Genomic DNA, 17,505 nt, shown 5'->3' with positions numbered 1-17,505 from the left:
GGATGTGAACTCTTTGCCCTGTGGTACTATATTCCAAAAGCAAAGCACAGCCAGCATTTGGAGCTGGGTGACTAAAACTTGAAAGTAAGCATGATCCAGCACAGGAGTCTCGTTTCTCTTGGTGGCCTCCCTCCATGAACACAGTGCTTAGCTAGCCTGTTCATTTCCCTCACTTTTAGGGTATTTTGTTCAGCTACCTCTCTTGTGCATGGGAGCACTTCCAGTCTGCTCACTGATAAAGCCCCTACCACAGCCCCTTTCTCAGAGCGGTGTACATGTTCTAGAAGTTTTCAGTTTGTCAGAGGGGGGTTATGTCTCCACCTTTTAGGAAACCTCTCAGTCTATACTACAGGGCCCTGAGTCAGCTTCCAATGTCTAGATGCCTACTGCCTCACCCCCCACCTCACCCCCCACCTCACCTCTAATGCTGTGTTAGAGAAGTTGAAGTCTTTTCTCTTTGAAACCCAGCCATATTTGGCTTTTAGTCAGAATCTTATTATCTGATGAAACCAGAAGTCATCCAAGGCTGTTCTTTGTCATGCAGATTTATGTAATGGAGTCACACAGTGATTTGAAAATTCCTAGGCACACGGTGGTGCCTCTGCCTGCATGTCTAAACCCTCTCTCTTCTTCCTTGGGCTACTTCTTGATCCCATGAGTTGATCCCTGCAGGATCTAAGTGATAGAACCAAGCATGGCCACAGAACTAAGACTCTCTGCTGGAGGCTCCTCCCTGTAACTGGAGGCCATCCCTGCTGTGTATGCTGGCAGAGTGGCCCTTACCCTGGCCACATTCACCTTCCCTGTGAGAGCCCAGCTGGATATGCCTGCTTTCCCTTGCTTTGGAAAATCCTGATTTCTCATTTTAACCTGGACCATTTAAAAAGTCACCTGCTGTTAGCTACCTTGTATCTAAGTCTCCAGAAGTCTTGGGCATCTGTGTCTCCCCTCTTCTTCCTCTCCTCCTCGGAGACACTCCTTCAGCCTTCCCCTTTCTCCAAGAGATCTTGCTGAGACCGCTTACGTTTTGTCTCCTTGGCCCTGTTGGACAGCGCATGGCACTGGTGTTGCTGCAGGCTCCCATTCCATTGCTGGTCAACAGCAGTCTTACTGATTCTTTCTGAAAATCATTGTTTCCCCCCAGCTTTCGCATGATAATCATAGCAGTAGTCAGAGCTACCTTCTGTTGAGTTCACTGGGTCCCTGGCATTGTGCTGTTAACCAGTTATATTCATATTCTTCCAAATCCACCTGTAGGTGAGATTATTCTCCCTTTTTATTGGGTGAGGAAATTGGAACAAAAAAGGGATAACGGACAGGCCTAATGTGTGGCATAGATGGGTCTGAACTCTGAGTCCAGCGGAGCCCACTGTCCTGCTGCCCTGACCACCACACTGTCCTGCCTTGCAGAGATGCTTAGTAGAGACTTACAGATGAGCTGGACAGAGAGTCCCTGTCTCCTCTTAGCATAGACACTCTCTGCATAGTGTTCCATTTAAGGAATTGAAGGTAAAATCATTTCATAAAATGACATTCTTCCATTTTAGGCTATGCAAAAAAAAAAAAAAAAAAAAAAAAAAAAAAAAAAAAAACTTCCCATATTGTGATTCTGGAGGGAAAGGGAGGGTATTTTAATAAATATGCTTCAAAACATTCAAAATGTGTGTGCTTATGAATCTTAAAGAAAATAACCCAGGACAAACAGCTTTCTAATGCACATTTGCATTTTGCAGTGACTTGCATTTGTCAGTGTGCATTCATGTTCAGTGAACACATTTAATTCCATCAACGTTCTCTTTATGGTAGATTTGTATTTCTTGGAGAGACTATCCCGCTGAAGCCGTCGGTTGGAATATTTATTACTATGAACCCAGGGTACGCTGGCCGAACCGAATTACCAGAAAATCTCAAAGCTCTGTTCAGGCAAGTGCTTGCCTTACAGCTCAAATCTGGCACTCTTACGCCACCTAACGTCGATTTGCTCTGAGAACGTGGCTAGTTCTCACCAGAGAATTTAATTTCCTATGGGAGACTTAGCTCTTCAAGATCCCTTCATAGACATAATTTTCTCCATGATAAACTCACCTGTGTGTGTTGAAACTAGTACTCATTTCAGTATGCAAAAGTTATGTGGTAATGCCAAGTGTTTAATGATAGGTTTTTTTCTTTAGGATGTTTTTATTGTAAACAGAAATTTATAAAGAGAAGTTATTTGCCAACCAGACATCAAGATTGTTATAGTTTTTCTGGTCTCTTCTATAATTTATATTTTATAGAGCTAAGATATATAGGCGTGATTTTATTTACTTTTGTTCTTGTAATATTTTGATGTATTTTATCATACTATTGAAAATTCTTTGGAAATCTTTTACATAACTCCAAAATCATCCTTCTTAAGCCTCATCTATATTTTCTTGATTATCTTGTCTGGTTTGGCAGGCTTATTTTTGTTTTTATGATACCAAAATAGCAAGCTATAAACATTTATCCTTGTTAAAATTATTCTTGTTTCTAGTTATTATCCCAGAATAGATTCCTTGAGTGAATGTGTATGTGTGTGTGTGTCTGTGTGTATGCACGCGTGTGTATGTGTGCATATGGAGGCCAGAGGTTGACAATGAGTGTGTTCCTCAAATGCCGTCCAGCTTATTTTTTTAAGGCAAGCTCTCTCACTGACATTGGAGCTCAGCATTTTGGCTAGCAAGCCTCAGGGTCCACCAGTCTCTGCCTCCCAAGCACTGGGATTGCCAGTGTGTGTACCGATAGCTTTTCCCTGGGGGTGGAGGTTGAACTCAGGTCCTCAAGTTTGTGTGGCAAACACAATAGCGACTGTGGTGATTTGAATGAAAATGGCCCCATAGGCTATAGGGAGTAACACTACCAGTCAGTGTGGACTTCTTGGAAGAAGTGTGTCTTACTCACTTCCTGCTGCCTGTGGATCAAGATGTAGAACTCTCAGCCACCTCTCCAGCACCATGCCTGCCCGCATGCCACCATGCTTCCTGCTATGATGATACTAAATTAAATCTCTGAACTGTAAGCCAGCCCCAATTAAATGTTTTCCTTTATAAGAGTTGCTGTGGTCATGGTGTCTCTTCAGGACAAAAAGACCCCTAAGACAGTGAGTAAGCTGTTCCCCATTGTGGAATAATATTTTTGTACACTGTAAAGATGTGTCATTCAGTTTTGTTTAATAAAAAGCTGAACAGTCAATAGCTAGGCAGAATTTTCAGGGCAGAGAGGATGCTAGGAAGAAGAAGGCCATAGATTCACAGAGTCGCTAGCCAGATGGAGAGGAAGCAGCTTGGGCAGTACAGAGTAAAGGTAATAAAGCCATGAGACAAAATGTTGATTGATAAAAATGGGTTAATGTAAGTTGTAAGAGCTATTTAGTAACAAGCCTAAGCTATCGGCTGAGCGTTCATAAATAATGAGTAATTTCCATGTGGTTATTTGGGAGCTGACAGGCTGGACAGAAAAATCCACCAACAGTTCCCCAAATCCCAGAATAGATTCTTAGATGTGAAATTACCAGGTGACGATTAAAATACATTGAGGACCTACTTTCTCCAGATACTCAGCCAACATTCATACCTACAGCAGCCTGTGGAGGAGGACCTGTCTCCAGGACCCGTTATGAGCGTGTTATCTTTTCCATTACTTCATTCAGGTGTAATATGGTACACAAGCATGCCTCCCCTTCAGTGAAGAGCTGGGACAACAGCACAAATATTAAGACTGAGAAGACAGTTCCTAAACTCTCAGGAGTCCCCTTATACTACTTGGCAACTAATCCCTCCATTCTACATGACTGTCTCTGACTAAGGAGTTCGTGTCAAACCCAGTTTCTTAAACTGTGGGCCATGACTCTCTGGGGGTTCAACTAACTAAATGTGGTGGTCATGAAAGATTTAGCAACAGTAAAAATTTTCTGAATGTGCAAGGCCAAAAATTAATTCAGAATCCAATGTGTAATGAATTGGAGATGCAGCTCTGTAAACTTCATGACAGTGATGGTTCTGAACATATAACATGTCCACTTCAAACCATACATGTCATCACACTGCATCACAATAACCAATGCGCATGAAACACCTTGGCTTAGGTTCAAAACTATTCTGATACAAATGTGCATAGTTTACTGAACTTGTAGAGACATGATTTAATTACAGAAAAGGAAGACTTTTTTTTTCTACCATTATTCCTTATCATGTTCCAAATGAGTGTATCTTTGGATTGTATTTGTTTTTTATTTTGGATACTGGGGCTCATTAACTAGCCAGCCCAACCTACTAGGCTAGTCCCAGGACAGTGAGAGACCCTGTTTAAAAAAAAAAAAAAAAAAGGTGAATGGTGTCTTAGGAATGACATCAGAGGTTATTTTTTGGCCTCCACATACACTGGCATATGTTCTACATACACATGTGTACTCACATGTACACAGACACACACACAGTCTTTCAGTGAGTTTTAGCTTAGAATTAGAATAGAATTTGTGATATGGATGCAGAGATCCACAGCTAGGCCCCAGGTGGAGCTCCGGGAGTCTAATTAGCGAGAAAGAGGAGGGTTTATATGAGTGAGAATGGTTGAAACCAAGGTTGGATAAAGCACAGGGACAAATAGCCAAATGAATGGAAACACATGAACTATGAACCAATGGCTGAGGGGCCCCCAGCTGGATCAGGCCCTCTGAATAGGTGAGACAGTTGATTGCTTTGATCTGTTTGGGAGGCATCTAGGCAGTGGTACTGGGTCCTGTGCTCATTGCATGAGTTGGCTGTTTGAAACCTGCGGTTATGCAGGGACACTTGGCTCAATCTGGGAGGAGGGGACTGGACCTGCCTGAACTGAGTCTACCAGGTTGATCTCAATCCTCGGGGGAGGCTTTGCCCTGGAGGAGGTGGGAATTGGGGGTGGGCTGGGGGAAGGGAGGGGGCAGGAGGGGGGAGAACAAGGGAATCTGTGGCTGATATGTAGAACTAAATTATATTGTAAAATAAAATAAAATTAAATTAAAAAAAAGAATAGAGTTTGCAACAATCTCTGAAATGACTCTGAACATCCTTTTGGCATCCTTGTGCTCTCAAAGCAGCGTCTCAGGATTGACGGTTGTACAATAAACTATTGATCACCTCTGCAGGATGAAATAGGCAAAATGTAATTCTTTGCATAAAAAAATTCATATATTTCACCAGTATGTAAATTAGCTTTACATCTTTAATTAGTCGTAAAATTCTATGAATACCCAAGAATTGTTTTCCTTGTTATTTATCATCAGTGAGTGTTCGATTTGTTTACCTAGTCTGTATACCTGTAGGCCAGGATCCAGGACAAAAGGGGAGTCTTCCTGTGAGGAACCTACACAGTTTGCTTACTGCTCTCAGGCATCATTATCTGAGCATTTTGGTTCTGAGACGGGTCCAAGCTTCTGAACTGATCAGGAGTTTGTTGCTTTTAACCACTGTGTATTCCACTGTAGATGTATTAGAAGCTGTTCATCTATTCACCAGTCAGTGGGCATTTTTAGTAATTTCAGTCTGGAGCCTTGGTGAATAAAGCTGCTATGAATGTGTGTGAAAATCTTTGCATGGACACGGTTTCATTTCTTCCAGGTGTTATCTAAGACTGGTCAGGTGGCCAATATGTGTTTTACATAGAAAAATATGCAGTGTTGCAAAAAACCCTGGACTCCTTTTACAATTTCACCTTTAGTGAATGAGAATTCTGTTGTTTTATGTTCTTGTCAAAGTTTGACATTGCTAGCAATGCCAACATTAAGACATTTGTTGACAATTTTTAGCCGATATAATTGATCCATTATAGTGTATCATTATGGATTTACTTTGTATTTCCATGAAAGCTCATGGTCTTGAGTATTTTTTCATGTGTTTACTAGTCATTCTGTGTGTGTGTGGGGGGAGTTTGTGTGTGTGTGTGTGTGTGTGTGTGTGTGTGTGTGTGTGTGTAAAACGTATGTGCAATTCCTTTATTAGATAACATATATAAGTTTTTCTCTTATTTTGTGGTTTGCTTTTTTGCAGTTTTTATGGTGTCCCTCAAAGATAAAAGTTTCAATTATCATGAACTATAATTTATCAACTGTCTTGTTTTGTTTTTTAATATTCTAGTTAAGGAAGCTTACTTAGCCAAAGCTTGGAAGTTTTTCTACTATGTTTTCTTCAACAGGTTTTGTTGTTTTACAGCTTTGTATCATTCTGTTAATTACTATATGGTTTTTCATGATAAATAACCTTTTGATCTTAATGTTCCTGGGATAGACCTCATTTACTCAGCGGCATTGTTTTTATGTGTTTTACTGAACTTTATATGCTGTAATTTTGTTAGAGATTTTCAAAGTTTTGTCCTACAGAGGACATTGGTCTTTAGTATTTGCTTTGTAATCTCTGATTATGGCCTCATAGTAATGCTGATATCATGATATTAGCTGTTGAGTGGTCTGTTTTCTAAGACTTTGTGTGGGGTTGGTATTATTTATTGCTAAAATATTTGATAGAATTAATCAGTGAAGCCATCTGGACCAAGAATTTTTTTTTATGGTAATGAGTTCCTTTAGCAGATATGAAGTTGTTGAGATTTTACTTCCCTTTGGATTAGTTCTGATGATCTGTATTTTTTATGGAGTTCTTCCTGTTGTCTGGGTTAATGAGTGTTTTAGCATGCATTTATCCATTGTATTATCTGCTAGGATGTCCCAAATTTCACACATGGTAGCAATAATTTGTGTTGTCTGGCTTCCTCTTTGTCCATAAGGATAATCTAATGGTTTAACAGTTGATTTTTTTAAGAGTTCTTTAGGATTGACAGTGTGTCTTTAACTCCTGAGCATGCCTCCAAAAGAATTAAATGCCTCTTTACATAGATTATAAGAACATTTGTAGTTTTTAGTGTGATTTCCTTTAATTCTTTTAAGCTTAAAATATGCTTATCAATCCATTTTATATTTAATCATAATTCATTTACATTTTATTCTAATTTTATGGTATTTAAAAATATAATTCATATAATGAAAAGTTCAGTAGGTAATACAAAATGAGTATTTAATTCTGTTCCCTAATGTTCATCAAATATTCTAACATCTCATGTTGAATATTTTCCCCTCTTCATAATAACAGCTTTCTCTTGTATAGTAATTCCATGTCTCATTTTCTTCAGCTAGAGAATTCCTACCTAGCAGTGAATGCAACGGCTACAGAACACACTTGTTTGAGGGCTGTGCACCCTTCCAGTATTTCCACAGCTCTGACATAATTCATTCTATGTACTTCTTTCATTTGGGTCTTAGAGTCTTAATTTTTTTTTTGACATTTTCATAAATTCTGTTTGACAACCTAACTGCAGCGTCGTTTGTGTTTTGATGTTAGTGACAGTGTCATGATCGCTCCGAGGCTTGGCTCTCGATGTCTCCAAACTTTCCCCCTTCAAGAACAGTGTGCCCTGAAACTTCTAGGGAAATCTACCAGCCTGCATCACTGTCAAAGACAGATATGAAGGGTACTCACCCCTTGGAGTTGTTAGAATTGAGACAGGGCAGGAGGAGGTTTTAGCACCCTGTGGGACATGAAACAAATGCATAGTACATACTAGTATCTACAGGTTGCAGAATGTGGCTCAGGGTTCAGAGTGTGGCTCTTAGCATGCAATGGGACCAGGGTTCAGTTCCCTACATGGTTAAAGTTCCAAGGGATGGAACAAGAGAGGGTGATGGGAATGGAGGAGGGAGATCGACTGCCATGCATGCTTTCTCATCTGCAGAATTTAGATTTAAATATATAAATGTACTTGTACGACATGAAAGTAGGTCTGTTTGGAGCAGGGGAGGGGAGAGTAGTGGGAGAGTGAATGGGTAAGGTGTGATGACAGCTGTACATGATAATGCTACAATGAAACCCATTATTTGTACACTAACTAAAAATTAGTAATAAGTTACTGTGTATACTAATGTAATGATAACAAGCCAACACCTTCCTTTTCTCTACTTTCCACTCTTCTGTTGCACAATGAATAGTAAATATGGACTATAATCTGGGGTCAGATTGGGCCTAGGGGACTGAAGCCCCTATCTAAAGACACTTTAGGGAGTGTCCAGGGTAGAGAAGTTTGATGTGTGTGTGTGTGACTAAGCTCATAGAGACAGGTAAACATTGTGGGATGCACAGTCTTAAATCTAAGTCATGGGGCTTGCTTATTCATTTGCCTGTGTTCTATACCTGGGTTTAGTGGAAAGGTTCAGATCTGTCTGTTTCTGGATCTTGTCTTTGGGGGGGGGGTATGAAACCCTCCTGCAAATAAAGAGGAATTTGAAACTACATTTTCCTAATTTTTCATCTTAAAAGCCCCTCCCAGTGGGACCTAGTGGCATTGGGCAAGAGATAAATTGTACTCCCTTAAAATATTTTGGTTTTTCTTTAATTTTTATTTTATGTGTTTGAGTGTTTTGCCTGCATGTTATGTAATTATATGACGTGTGTCTGGTGCCCACAAAAGCCCACATGGGATCCTCTAAAAGTAGAGTTACAGATGCTTGTGAGAACCATACCTGGGGCCTCTGGAAGAGCAAGAAGGAGCATCCCTCCAGCCACCCCTTGAATGTATTTTTGAGAGTGGTGGTCAAGTATTCATGGACTCTGTGAACTGGCCATCAGGCACAGCAGGCTTTGGAAATTAAAATGCATCACGTTTTTTTTTTTGTTGTTGTTGTTGTTAAGTAAATCACAGCAAAGGAGATGAATACTTGGAACTCCAACTTTGTCATTATTTTTGTTACTTGTGCCCGGGGCTTGTCTGTGACTGTGTGGAGGTGCCGCACATCCAGTGATGGCTATTGAAAGCAGACATGGGGCAAGGTGCGGTTCCCTAGAATGTTTCCCAGCAACATCTTGTTTGACTTTTACCAGAATGCTGCTCGCCACAGCTAAAGGCTGGCCTCTTGTGCTAAACATCAGTGCCTCTCCTGTCTCCAGGCAAGACCAAACCCAACCAACAGGGGAGGGAAGTTAATGTGTTACGTTTTCGTTAAACTTGCTCCACTCCAGGCTTCTGCCGCGTCTGCTGTCTCATCATCTCCCTAGTCCAGCAGACACATTTTAGTGGAGCTGCAGGGTTTTGTAGGCTGTGATTGACAGAGGCCATTAGGACCTGCTTATGAGTGGTGAGAGTGTTGTTACAGGCTGACTGCTGGGTTTAAGTGATATGCGCGTGTGACCTGACCGCATTGCAGACTAACGCTCGTATTTGCACTGTAGACCCTGTGCCATGGTGGCCCCTGACACCGAGCTGATCTGTGAAATCATGTTAGTGGCAGAAGGGTTCGTGGACGCACGCTCATTGGCCCGAAAGTTCATTTCATTGTACACGCTCTGTGAGGAGCTCCTGTCCAAGCAGGTGAGGACTCTGGTTATTCTTATTTGGTTTTATGCCACATTGAAGTAGATCTTTAAAAGTATGGATGCTGAATAGTTTATCATTCAAATGATACAGATATTTGGAATGGTTTCATACTTTCTGTGGGATTTTCAAACTATGTGTTTTCCAAATCTTATTTTTTTTTCCCCTGAAACTTAGTGTGTAACATTTTACTTATACTCCATATGGCTTTTTATCAAGAGGTTATGAGATTTTCTCTAAGCATCTTGATGCTACAGTTATAAAGGAAATTTCACATTTGCCTTCATGTCTTGTGGAGAAGGCGGAAGGGGTTATAAATGTAAGGTGAGGTTGATTCCTGAAAATATTCTAGAAATGTTGGTTTTTCTCATCAGCTGCTAATCCCTTATTTGGAGATGTATGAGGCTTTGTTTATTTATCCTGATTTCTGGAATGGGTGAGGCTTACATTCTTTCTCTTGCTCCATGCTTCTTTCAGGTTTATGAAGTGGTTGATACACCACGAACAAGTGCGTGTCAGCAACAGTCTTCTCAGATTTAGCTTTGTGTGCAGCTTTGGGCCTGTTGCGATCTTTCACTAATCCCTTGTGATTACACAATGTAACCTGCAGCTGTTACATAATGGGGCTGTTAACACACGGTGACTTGTGCTGCCCAACATATTCATCTTAATTTACTCACTGTTAGGGTGAGATATGGAACCCAAGAGATAAGATTATACTGTCATTCCAAGGGTAGGCTTTTGGGAAGGGAGCTGAAATGGCTGTATGCAAAAACAGCGTGCTGCACTGGTAGCATGCTCAACTGTTGATGTGTTTTCTATACGTGAAATGATTGGAGGAAATATCATAATTTTTTAACATTTTTCACTGCAGAGTAAGATTATTGGTGTTTTTGTTTTCTTTTATGATCTGAAATCTTGTTTAAAATTCCGCTTAGGTTTTATAATAAAAAATACACTTCTCATGGAAAATGAAATTGTTACCATGTCCATTGCAGCCATAATAGTGAACATTTAGTGACATCTGCTATAGCCAAGTAGTAGGGTTATTGATGGCAGAGCGCGAAGGGTAAGACACGAAGCAAAGGAAACAAATACCCATGTGTTCACTCTAAGAACTTGGAGGTTCAATTGCATGAAGTAAAAGTTGGAAGAAAGAAGGGAAGGATCATCGGCGTTCTCAAGGAGGGAAGGGCTGATGTTGGCAGGATAGATGGCATCTACTGTATTTGGTTTTGTTTTGTTTTGAGATAATGTCTTACCCCCAGCCTCCTGGCAGTCTTCCTTTCCCAGTCTCCTGAGTACTGGGACTGCAGGTATATATAGCCTCACCCAGCTATATGAATTGTGTTTTACAATCTCCTCAAGATGACCAGTCCGGTCGGTGGTTATAGTCCTGTTGATAGATGTGGAAGTTCGTGAAATAGCCCAAGCTAACAGGTGGTGGGGAGCCAGTGTAAGCTGAACTCATTCTAACTCCCTCTCTGAGAGGAAAGCAGGGTGCTGGGACCCAGGCAGGATGGAGACGAGTTCCTCTTCTGAGTGCAGGAGAAGAAGAAAGCCTAACCAAGAAAGGAGGGCTGAGCTAAGAGCACAGCTCAGGGACATTTCTGAAGGGCCAAGGAATTTGAAGAATCAGAGAATGTTCCTGAACAAAGGAGTGAAATTGGAAGAGAGTGGAAATGAAAAGAAAGAGTTTTTTAAAATCAGTATTTATTGGATGTTATTTTAGCAGTCATCACAGTATTTAAATACTCGGGTTGGTCCCCTCAGAGCTGAGTCTCCAGAGTTTCTGCTGTATCTTCGCCTTCAGCATCACTTCTGCAGGACCTGGCCATGACTCAGGCTCTGTGCATGGTAAACCTGTTAGTCTTTCCTTTCCTCTCCCTTCTCCAGCCCTAGTCTGTTTCTGTACTATAACTTCCAGATAATCTCTACCACGGCCTGTGACAAAAAAACAATTTTTCTGCTGAGACTCTTCATTAGTCTATCCATGCATGTGTACACACACACACACACACACACACACACACACACACACACACACACACACACACCTTACCTTTATTATCTGCATCACACATGGGTGTTTTAATTCTGTTCTTCTCTATTTTTGTTACCAGCAGAGATGATGGTCAAGACCTAATTTGGTTTTATTATCCACAAATGGATGAGCTGGCAGCTTATTCATGTATTTATCATTTCCGTGTCCATAAAGCATTCATTCCCACATGAACCATTTTATTCCTGCATCCATTTGTAAAGTAGATGGCTACTTCTGTTTGCCTCCCTACAGCTGCTGCTGCAGCCGAGGCTTGGAGGAGAGGTTGTAGCAGGAATCTTAAAGAGTCTTATTAATAAAAACAACCCTAGAGCCAGGTATTGGGGTGAATGCTGGAAGTTCAGAGAGACGGAACAAGCCACAGCCACCTCACCTCGCCAATTCCTCAGCTGATTCTGTTTCCTCAGACTGGAAGCCTCTGAGTCCTCATCCAGAATGAATCTCAGCTTAACTGCTGCTCAAAAGCCTAAAAGCTTAACCAGCTCTAGTTCCTGGTTTTCACAGCTTATATACCTTTCTGCTTTCTGCCCTCACTCCCTGGGATTAAAGGCTCACTTTCTGGGAATAAAGGTGTGTGTTACTATGCCTGGTTGTTTCCAATGTGCCTTGAACTCGCAGAGATCCAGGAGGATTTCTGCCTCTGGAATGCTAGGATTAAAGGTGTTAGTGCAATCGTTTTCTGGCCTTTGTATCTAGTGGCTATCTGTTCTCTGTCCCCAGATAAATTTATTAGAGTGCACAATATTTTGGGGAACACAATACCACCACAAGAGGTCACCTGCCTGTAGGCACACCTGAGAAACGTTTGAGAGAATGTTTGATAGGTAGATAGGGGACCAGTCACCCCAAATCAGGCATTTTGGTGCCAAAACTGGTGGTGCACACCTTTAATCCCAGAAGAGGCAGTTCTCTGTGAGTTCAAGGCCCGTCTGGTCCCCATTGCAAATTTCAGGACAGCCAGGGATACATAGTGACACCCTATTTCAAACAAAGTCACTTTTGAATTAAGTTCATGTAATATATGTTTACTGAGCACTCTTCTGTATGCCAGGCTGAAGAACTCTGCAGACTGAAACAGATACACTCTTCCAGGAGTTCAGAGCCAGTGGGATTCATGGGGAATGATGTGCAGGTCTCAGAGGGATGCTGGTTCATAATAGAATTTTGTAATTTTCATTGTATTTAACGCCAGCACTGGGGCAGGGTTGTCTAAGTGACTAAGATAGAGAATGGGTGGCTAAACATTGAAGGCTGGAGCTGTGTGTGGTTGGTGCATGGGCCAGGGCTGTGGGGGGCGGGGCTGTGGGGGGCGGGGCTGTGGGGGCGGGGCGGTGGGGGGCGGGGTGGTGGGGGGGCAGTGGTAACACAGCACTTGGACCAGTCCACGTTCTGAGCCAGGTTGACTGAGGAAGAGGAACAGAGGAAGGAGATGGACACCTGAGCAAAGCTTCAGTGAAATACTATGGAAAGAGATTAGCGGGGGTGGGGAGATGGGGGGGTTGGAAAATGGCTGAAAAATGTCAGACATGTGCCCCACAGACGAGGCTTTTTAAATGATTTGTTTCGTTTCCAGAATTAATTGTTCTAAATCATAAAAATGTGTATCTATCTGAACTCTTTTGGTTTCCAGCCTTTACTTCTGGAATGAAGATCTCATTCAGTTCCTGAGAAAGACATGCCTATGCTTTTATTTTAGGATCACTATGACTGGGGACTTCGAGCTATTAAGTCTGTCCTGGTTGTAGCCGGCTCTCTGAAACGAGGAGATAAAAATAGACCCGAAGATCAGGTACTGCAGTGCTAAATGATGTTGTAGAGTGAGTAGCTAAATGGCCTCAGGCAGATGGAAGTGTGTACCTGGCTGGTGAGGTGCACGTAACCCCATTTATAAAAACATCTATTCTTAATGCAGGATATTTTAAGGGTTGGCATTTCTTGAAAGTGGTCACAAGTGTTCCTGAGTACAGAGATGGGAGCCTGGGAAGGGGAATGTGATTTTATAAGTGCTTTTGAAATATCAACCACAAAAGGTATTTTGACAGATATAATAAAATAGCTTAGTAATTACTGTTTGATTTCCTTTGAGAAACATTTAGGAACTCTGATTAATGTAGTTGGGATATTAATCCTGAAAAGTCAGTGAGCGCACAGTCGGTCCAGTGAGGCACAGAACACTCACTGTGTGGGGCAGGCGTATGGACAAGAGGTTCACACAGCGACAGTTGTGTCAACAGCAGAGTTGACACAGCATTTGTGAAGCCACCAGGGAAGTTTCTGTTCTTCTGAGAGAGAAATGTGGTGGCACAGCAAGAATTCTCCTTGTGTAGGAAGGGGAAAGATACGGGGCAGACAGAACTATTCACATATGCATGCAGTAGATCTTGAAATGTAGAAGAACACTAGACACATCTAGAATGTTCTTTTTATATTAAGGGACATTTACTTGTCTTAAATTTGCCAGTATGTCTCTTCTTGGTCTCCACTCATGCTTAGCCAACACTTTCTTCACTCCTTTATTCTGCTCTGTGGCGAGCGCCGATGGAATGTGTAGCTCTTATAGAACTTATTCTGATGTTTGCGTTACTGCTTTTAAAGTCTAACACCCACTTTAGTTTCTAACCCACATCAGACAAAAGCTCAAACTAAAAGTATTTGCATTTACGATCTTGTGATTGAGGAGTGCTTCCAGCAATGTGACCTGATAGGCCTGCTCAACTTCCAGTCACCAGCTTCTTGGTGAAGGCAGGAGACAGTTGCAGAGGCATTCTGAAGATAGAACACCTGCCAGGGAAGGGGCAGGCCTCCTTGCTCATCTTATTCTGAGGGCCATCCATGATCCACTAACCTGAAAGCATTTCCCTCCCTGTGGATAGAGAACAGTGCTCTCATCTCAGATTTAGATAGGAGGGTAGAAAATGCATTGTTAGGGGCGTGGAGAGATGGCTCGTCAGTTAAAAGGGTATGCCACTCTTCTAGAAGACCTGAGTTTGGTTTCCAGTGTCCAGACTGGGTAGCTCACAACTGCCTGTACTTCCAGCTCCAGGGTCTTCTGCCTTCTTTGGATATGTTTCTTCCTTCCTTCTTTCCTTCCTTCTTTCCTTCCTTCCTTCCTTCCTTCCTTCCTTCCTTCCTTCCTTCCTTCCTTCCTTCCCTCTCTCTCTCTCTCTCTCTCTCTCTCTCTCTCAGTAGATAAAAACAAATTCTTTTAAAAATTTGTTGTTAACTTAGTATTTGTTAGACTTTGAATTGGCTATGGAAAATTACACTTAATTTTAAATAGTGCACAACATAAAAATTATACATCTTAGGGGTAACACATGATACTTCAATACAGTATATACTATGCAGTTTTTAAATCAGAGTAAGCATTTATTTTTTTTTCAAACATCAATCATTTATTTGTGATTAAAAAGAAAACCTTTCAAAGTCCTTACTTTTGAAACGTGCCTCGCATCTTGAGACCCAGAGTCCTCTGTCCCCTGTCCCAGGTGCTGATGCGATCACTGAGAGACTTCAATATGCCTAAAATAGTGACTGACGATGTCCCGGTGTTTCTGGGCCTGGTTGGTGACCTGTTTCCAGCCCTGGATGTGCCCCGGCAGAGGAAACCACACTTTGAACAGATGGTCAAGCGGTCCACCCTGGAACTCCGCCTGCAGCCCGAAGAAAGCTTCATCCTCAAAGTAAAAGACTTACTGACTGTTGGTGGCAGGCAGTGTGATTGATAGTTCGTGTAACTGCTCAAGTGATATTTATCCAAAACGTTAACTATATTATAGGGCTTGAATGTGATTTTATTGAATACTTTCAAGCATTTCATATCTTAGTCAGCTAAAGAACATGTTAAGTAAATGCTTCAACATCTAGTCCCTTCCATCAAGGACTTTAAAACACAGAAATGACTGCCTTGATACTAACTAAAAGTGTAACACTTTTTAAATTGATTACAAAACTTCTTGGTAACACGTGACAAAATTTTATTGTGTTCTTTCTTCCTCCAATTTGTAGAATTCTAAAAGTAAAATCATCAGTGTGTTCTTGTAGGGAGAGATATGTCAGCATACATGACAAGCACTCGGGAAGGTACTCTCTGGCTTCTCCAAAGCTGTGCCCAGGCAGGGCTGCACTGTGGTCGGTGAACACATGAGCAACACTGCGTCACAAGCCTGTGTTTCAGACAGTTTTGTGATGGGAGTCATTACTCCCCTGTGGGGAAGGACTGCTATACATCATTTCGGGTGAAAACTCTGCGTCTACCAAGTTACATAAAGTTATGAAATAGGGGCCAGGGCTCCGTGAGGGAGAGGACCTGCATTTGAACCCCCCCTACCCATGTGAAATCCAGGTGTGGCTGTGTGTGCGGGTCACCCCAGTGTCGGTGGAGGACAGAGTCAGGTAGGTTCAGGCACCTCATTGTTCTTTAGAGCCGCGACTCGCAACGTGTGAGTCTTGACCCCTTTGGGAGTTGAATATCAGATAATCCTGCATATCAGATATTTACATTCCAATTCATAACAGTAGCAAAATGACAGTTATGAAGTAGCAGCAAAATAGTTTTATGGTTGGGGATCACCACACATGACCTGTGTTAAAGGGTCACAGCATTAGGAAGGTTGAGAACCACTGCTCTAGAGAATAAGATAAAGAATGATAGAGCCGGACACCCAGCATTAATCCCAGGCCTCCACATATATGCATGCATTCATACCTGACAAATGTTGATGATGATGATGATGTTGATGATGATGATGATTGATGACAATGATGACTTCATATTATCCTCCCTTGTGCTGTTTATGTGGGAAATCTGCAAGAAGCCATACTGTGGACGTACAGTCTATTTTCGCGTATGTAAGTGGGGGCTGACTAGGGTTTCAGGAGAGAACTATAATGAGTAAGTTGTCTTTGGTGGCTCAGCCATGAAGGCGCCTGAGTGACAGGTTGTCTGTGTGCAGGTTGTCCAGCTTGATGAGCTGCTGGCTGTGCGACACTCCATCTTCGTGGTTGGAAATGCAGGCACCGGGAAGAGCAAGGTAGGACAACTCATGCTGTGCCTTTTAGCCTCGAAGGAACCTTCTGGGGTGGGGAGGGGCAGCGACTTTCAGCAGAAGGCCGCGTTACAATCTGAAACCACTGTTGCCTTTCATCAGTTGACACTGTTACCTTTTATATTGAGAGAAAGGGGGCGAAATGGGACATTTTGTGTACACACATGCGTGTGCGCGCACGCACGCGCATACACACACACACACACACACACACACACACACACACACACACACACACACACACCAGGAATAATAGGCTGAACCAGACACTCTCCACACAAGACAGGCGGCGTTCTGCTGTATTCAGGCCTGCACCTGCACGCACATCTGGCCTCTTTCACCAAGGGTGAGAATGCTCAGGCTGAGTGAGCCTCCTGGCTTGTGGGACTTGATGAGCACTGCCCACCTTTATCAAAATGACCTTCTTGCTTTTTCAGCGTTATCATGAACTCTCCTTCCATATCATTAAGAAAACAAGTGCAAATATTTCCCCTCATTATTCCTCCGGAGATAGAGCCTTCCTTGGAGCCAAAACAAAGCTTGAGAGGAAGAGAAGGTGGCAGCACCCACATTTTTGAGGTCCCTATTGTGTGCTGGGCTAGGTGCATTGTGTGTGATTTTCTCCATTGCGATGAGATGCTGTGGGTGTTATTAAGCCCCATTTTTAGTTCACTGCTTGATTCTGTTTGGCCTTCCCGACAGTCCTGGCAGCACACTTGTTTTCTTGGTTGGCAGACGGTGTATGCCGAGCTGTGTGTCTTCCCATTCAGGATGCTCGGGTATAAACACGCTTGGTGGCCAACAACTAAAAATAATCAGAATGGGCATGAGGGTTCTGGAGCATGGCTGCACACGGCACTTGCCCGTCCTCAGAGCTGAACCCGAAGGGGAACAATTGCTGGGGGAGGCTGGGTGGGAAGACTTTCCTAGGGAAAAATGTAATCATTGCAATATTAAAGTAGATTACTGATAAACCTATAATTACTT

General features: G+C 42.3%; 1 protein-coding gene across 6 annotated transcripts in view; it reads left to right on the top strand.

Moving 5' to 3' along the window:
- Dnah11 (dynein axonemal heavy chain 11) overlaps nt 1–17,505 on the top strand; it is a 324,850-nt gene that overhangs the window by 128,757 nt on the left and 178,588 nt on the right. For all 6 annotated transcript variants that reach the window (XM_042261290.2, XM_076551573.1, XM_076551572.1 and 3 more), the window contains 5 exons: nt 1,807–1,923; nt 9,267–9,405; nt 13,167–13,259; nt 14,959–15,153; nt 16,426–16,503. In XM_042261290.2, coding sequence (XP_042117224.1) covers nt 1,807–1,923; nt 9,267–9,405; nt 13,167–13,259; nt 14,959–15,153; nt 16,426–16,503 — 622 coding nt within the window. The remainder of the gene's footprint in view (nt 1–1,806; nt 1,924–9,266; nt 9,406–13,166; nt 13,260–14,958; nt 15,154–16,425; nt 16,504–17,505) is intronic.

This window comes from Peromyscus maniculatus, chromosome 14 (genome assembly GCF_049852395.1).
Source record: "Peromyscus maniculatus bairdii isolate BWxNUB_F1_BW_parent chromosome 14, HU_Pman_BW_mat_3.1, whole genome shotgun sequence".
In the NCBI taxonomy this organism is placed as follows: Eukaryota; Metazoa; Chordata; class Mammalia; order Rodentia; family Cricetidae; genus Peromyscus; species Peromyscus maniculatus.
This window is presented reverse-complemented; position numbering and strand designations above follow the sequence as displayed.